The 4,838-nt window shown below is 42.8% G+C and overlaps 1 protein-coding gene across 1 annotated transcript in view; it reads left to right on the forward strand.

Annotated features, from left to right (window-relative positions):
• Nucleotides 1–4,838, forward strand: part of EIF2A (eukaryotic translation initiation factor 2A) — a 60,665-nt gene that overhangs the window by 23,265 nt on the left and 32,562 nt on the right. The window contains exons 5-8 of the mRNA XM_019503133.1: nucleotides 787–886; nucleotides 1,300–1,382; nucleotides 3,630–3,703; nucleotides 3,824–3,968. Of these exons, the coding sequence (XP_019358678.1) occupies nucleotides 787–886; nucleotides 1,300–1,382; nucleotides 3,630–3,703; nucleotides 3,824–3,968 (402 nt within the window). The remainder of the gene's footprint in view (nucleotides 1–786; nucleotides 887–1,299; nucleotides 1,383–3,629; nucleotides 3,704–3,823; nucleotides 3,969–4,838) is intronic.

The following is a 4,838-nucleotide window of genomic DNA, read 5'->3' on the forward strand; positions in this document are numbered from 1 at the left end:
CGTGCACCTCCAGGGGAGGCACAGGTGGCGTGTGCCCCCCGGATATGTGTGTGGGGCAAGGGTGGGCTGCCTGCTGTGGGCTTGGGGCTGTGCTGCCCTCTTCTCAGCAGGAGGGGGCTGGGGCTGTGCTCAGGGAAGGTGGGGGCAGGGCAGACAGCAGCACTGAGAGGGGGGCCTGCACAGGGGGCTATGGCCCACCCTGTAGCCCCCACTTCCAGAGCCACCGCCACCACCCACCCTGAGTGCAGCCCTGGGCCAGCCTGCCAGATGGGAAGAAGCTGGCACAGCCCCTGTCCCTGAGCCGGCAGCAGGCAGCCCACCCTCGCCTTGCACGCAAATCCAGGGAACGTATGCCCCCTCTGACTCCCTGGGGGGTGCACGCAGCAGTGGGAGCTGCCCCCCCAGTGCCCCGGATGAGCCACCCATGGCTTTGTTTTGCCGCAGCCCCACTCCCTCCCTCATAATGCAGGGGGGGCCTTGATCTGCACCCCCCATCCCCCTTCCCTCCCCCCATGCACCTTCCCTCCAACAGACTTTCTGGCCGGATGCTGCTGTCCATGCTGCCAGGCTGCATATTGGCAGTCAGGTTGGTATTGGCCAATACTGCTGGCTGATTAACCAGCCCTATTGGTCAAACAAATCTTTATTGGTGCACCCCTAAACCTTACTGTTATAAGGTTCCCAGCATCCTACCTCATGAGAGTCCATTGCTCGGACAGGATGGTAGTAAAGTAGAGTTACACTAATGCCTAGGGCCACCATGGTAAATGTGCGTTTTCATTACAGCTGCTAATGATGGCACAGCAGGGGTGCCCAACCTACAACTTTATGACGTGAAAACGGGGAAATGTTTAAAGTCTTTCATCCAGAAAAAGATGCAGAACTGGTAAATAATGTTTCTAAGCACTAATTATTTCAAAGATAAGTAATTTCCAAAACATGATCCTGAAAGTGTCATGTTAGTGTGGTGTTGTTTTTCAAAATATTGCGTTTCAGACTGGAAGTAAGTCTCAAAACTAGTAAGTAACTGTACACAGTTGTTTTTAATATAGTGAATTTGCTATCCTCATGCACAATAAGGTGCAGTTGGTGAGAAAACAGTCTTATTAGCAACTCTAAGTCTGGTTGCATGCATTTTTATTATATAGCTGCTATCAGCCTCTTGCAAATTTATAACATTATTGAATCTATTTGACCAGAGATCTAAACTTAAGATTTGCTGTTCAGCTTTTAAAGGTCAAGATAGTAAAATGTTGCCTAGTTCTACTTATATTATCATTTTTTTCCCTTTAATCTCAGGTGTCCTTGCTGGGCGGAGGATGAAAGCATTTGTGCCAGGAGTGTAAACAATGAAATACACTTCTTTGAAAAGAACGAATTTAGTACGCAAACTTTCATTGCATTCTTCATACATATCCCCTCTGGCTTTCTTCACCTTGTCTCATTACTCTTATTTCTTGGCTTCAATTGAAATATTACTTAAAGCTTTTAGTATGGAACTGAAAATCATTACAGATTTAATCAAGTCCCGGCCTGCTATATTTTAGACACAGGTGCCCAATTCTGACCTGACTGATTGCTAATAGAATTCATGAAGTATGTGTCAGTACAGAATTTGGCTTGTGATTTCTCCCATGGCTTATGCTCAGCTTTTCTATTCCAGTTGTCAAAAAGAAATAGGGGAAAAAAAGGTTAGAAAATGAATACTTGTAAGAACAGCACCGCAGTTGAGGGAGATTCTTTCAGAGGCTTGGTGTGTGTCAAGGGAATTTAGGGGGCAAGGAAAGCAAGCTGGATGGTAGACAGTAAAGCGGATGATGGGTGGAGGCAGAGCAGCATGTTGAAAAAAAGGGCAGTGCTGGGCAGAGAAGAGAACATTGAAAGAGGAAATGGGGATGCAGAGAAAAAGAAAAACCTTTAAGATGGCATAAAGGTGTTGGGAGTTAATGGTGGGAGCACAACACACTGTCTTGGGTAATGTACAACAGGAAGTATTTTTTTCTGAAGTGGTTGGAACTTAGAAATATCAAGAAATTGTGCATCTGACTTGAGATTAGCTGAAGAAAGAAGGTTAGGGTGAAAGTGGGACTAGTCATCTGTCATTTGGTGATGGATTCCTGGAGTAGTGTTTAAATGTTCTTGGGGAAAGGTGTTCATCATCATTCCTGGTGGGGGAGGAAAGCTTCCAAAATAACTTGGAGGGGGAAATGATCCTTGGGTTGCACTTGTAAAAATGTCTTCTCATGCCGGTAGGGTTCCTGCCCTGCACTATTTGTTCTTTCCCTTTTTGTCTCGATTCTGATCTTTTGTACACCAAGAGGTGAGACTGTTGTGAAAGCAAATTTCCTTTGCACTTTATATTTAAAGCTAGTTGTTGTACAAACTTTGCTGGCTTTAGTTAACAAAGAAGTGGTTCAAGAATTGAACCTTGCAGTTTCTATGGGAGGGCTAATGATTTCCAGTTAGGCTAATTCCAGCCACCTTTAAAAGATCCCGCTGAACCAAGGCTACTTCTTGGGATTAAAGATGATACTGAACATTCTGCTCAGATAAAATGTTCAGAAATGAATGATCTACTCTGCAGATCAATAAGGATGATTTGTGACTTAGATTGCTATGTATTTTCCTGGAAGCAAGGGTGTACTTTCCTTTAAGATGGGTGTTAGATGCTGTCTCAGTCCACTCAAATGGAAGAATAGTGGGAAAGGCAACTGGATTCACTTGGAAGGAAGCATCCCTTAACATGGGGGTGGCCAACCTGCAGCACAGGTGCCACAAGTGACATTTGGCAGATCAGGGTGGGGGCAGGCAGCACAGCAGCAGGAAACAGAGCAGAGCAGCAGATCAGATAGGGGAAGGGGATTGGAGTGGCATTCAGGGTATTGGAATAGCATGCTATAATTTGTGGTATGCCTGCCAACAAAGGTTGATGCCTGCTGCTATAATCCTTAACGTGGTAGAGAGACACCCATACACCCATCAGGTGTTGGGAAAATATGACTCGTCTAAGAGGAAATCATTTGTCATTTCTGGTACTTAGCTTACTCTGAGAGTTGCTGGAGTGGAATTTTTTTCTAAATGCATTATTTTGAATGTGCTAGCAGTGGGAGCAGTGTTTGGTACACAGGAAGCCTTTCAAAGGGCCTGCCATATGAAGTCATCGCCTGGCTTTCACTCATAAAAATCCTTGGAGAAGCGCACCTGGCTTTGTATAGAGTGGAGGCAGATGAGTAGAAGCAGCTGTGGCTGCCTCTGTACATGACATAGATAAGATGGAAGACTGACACGTGCCTGGTTTGTGGACCAAAAAGTGTGTTCGGGCAGGTTTAAGAGATCTTCCGACTGCATGAACTTCTTCCTCGAAGCTTACAGAATGTTTCAGACCCAAACTTGGTTCAAGTAGGTTCCAGGTTGTGACTGTAAATAGAAGTAAATCTAGAGCTTCAAGTCTGAGGGAATATACAGTTAAAGGTGGTTGCACTGCTGTTTTTACCAAGTAAAGAATCTGTTTACGGGTAGATATGCAGCTCCATGTTTATCAGTGTCACAGGCCCAAATAACATTCTGATTAAGTATGCAGACTAGCATTGTCTGTTATTTAACCTTTTTTTGCAATTGTGGTTTTGCAGATACTATTGCAAATAAACTTCATTTGCAAAAAGTTAGTGATTTTGTGCTGTCACCTGGATCTCAGCCAAACAAGGTACTCGTAACACTTATTCATTTGACATTTTACATTTTTGGTTCCCTTAAGGAATCATGCTTCTTTGCCTCTGTGTTGCTAAGAATAATACAAAAACTTAATATCCTGGTGTCGATTTAGGTTGCTGTGTATGTTCCTGGGAGCAAGGGTGCACCCTCCTTTGTAAGACTATACCAGTACCCCAACTTTGGTGGTCCTCAGTCGGCATTGGCCAACAAAAGTTTCTTTAAAGCTGACAAAGTAACAATGCTATGGAATAAAAAAGGTATAGTGGCCATGTGTTCAATCTTTTATATTTTAATTGTTTTGCTTATTGTGGAATTTCTAATTTTTGTACTTATCTAACTAATTTGTGTCTAGGTGGATACTGAAGACAAATGCTTATAAGAATGCACTTCAGAGTGCTACCCATGTGATCTCTTCCTCTCTGTCTCCCTCTCCCTGCTGTCATGTTGTCCTGCTCCTTTTGCCCCTAGTATTCATTTTACACTTTTTCTATTCTTGCCTTCTGATATTTTTTTTAATGCTTCACATGAACCTCCTATTACAGTTAAATTATAGGTTTCCTGGTAAAAATCTCACCACACCATATCCTAATTCTTGTTGATATAGAACATATTTTCTCCTTTTTCATTTTTTTTTTAAAAGCCACTTAATCCAAGATCCTCTCTACCATTCCTCCTCTACTTGTCAAGTGTCATGTCTTAACTTGTGTAGACTATAAACTGTTTCAAAGGAACAATCTGTTTTGTAAAATGTCCCATATGTTTGTAATGTATGTAAAATGTTTAGTAATCACCATTGTACAACATGACCTGAATTTTGCCCTCAGCTGTGTCCTTACAGCTCCCACTGAGAACGGGTGGAATCATAACCAAGTGTCAGAGGACAGAAGCTGACCATTTTATTCAAATGTACATTTAACATCAGTGCGGCTAGAAATTCACACTATATTGTGTATTTGAAGTGTGGGCCAGTTTGAGTTGCTATGAAAACCTGAATGTTGTTTTGCTGTTTTTAACTGTTTGAAGTGTAGGCATATGATTATATTGGAGTGCGAGTGAGAATTTTAAATTTATTTAATGTTTATGGGGGAAAAAAAAAAACATGAAAGAGGAAGACATTCCCTTGTCCA

The sequence above is a fragment of the Gavialis gangeticus genome, unplaced genomic scaffold (genome assembly GCF_001723915.1).
Source record: "Gavialis gangeticus isolate Ggan-Ray unplaced genomic scaffold, GavGan_comp1, whole genome shotgun sequence".
NCBI lineage: Eukaryota > Metazoa > Chordata > Crocodylia > Gavialidae > Gavialis > Gavialis gangeticus.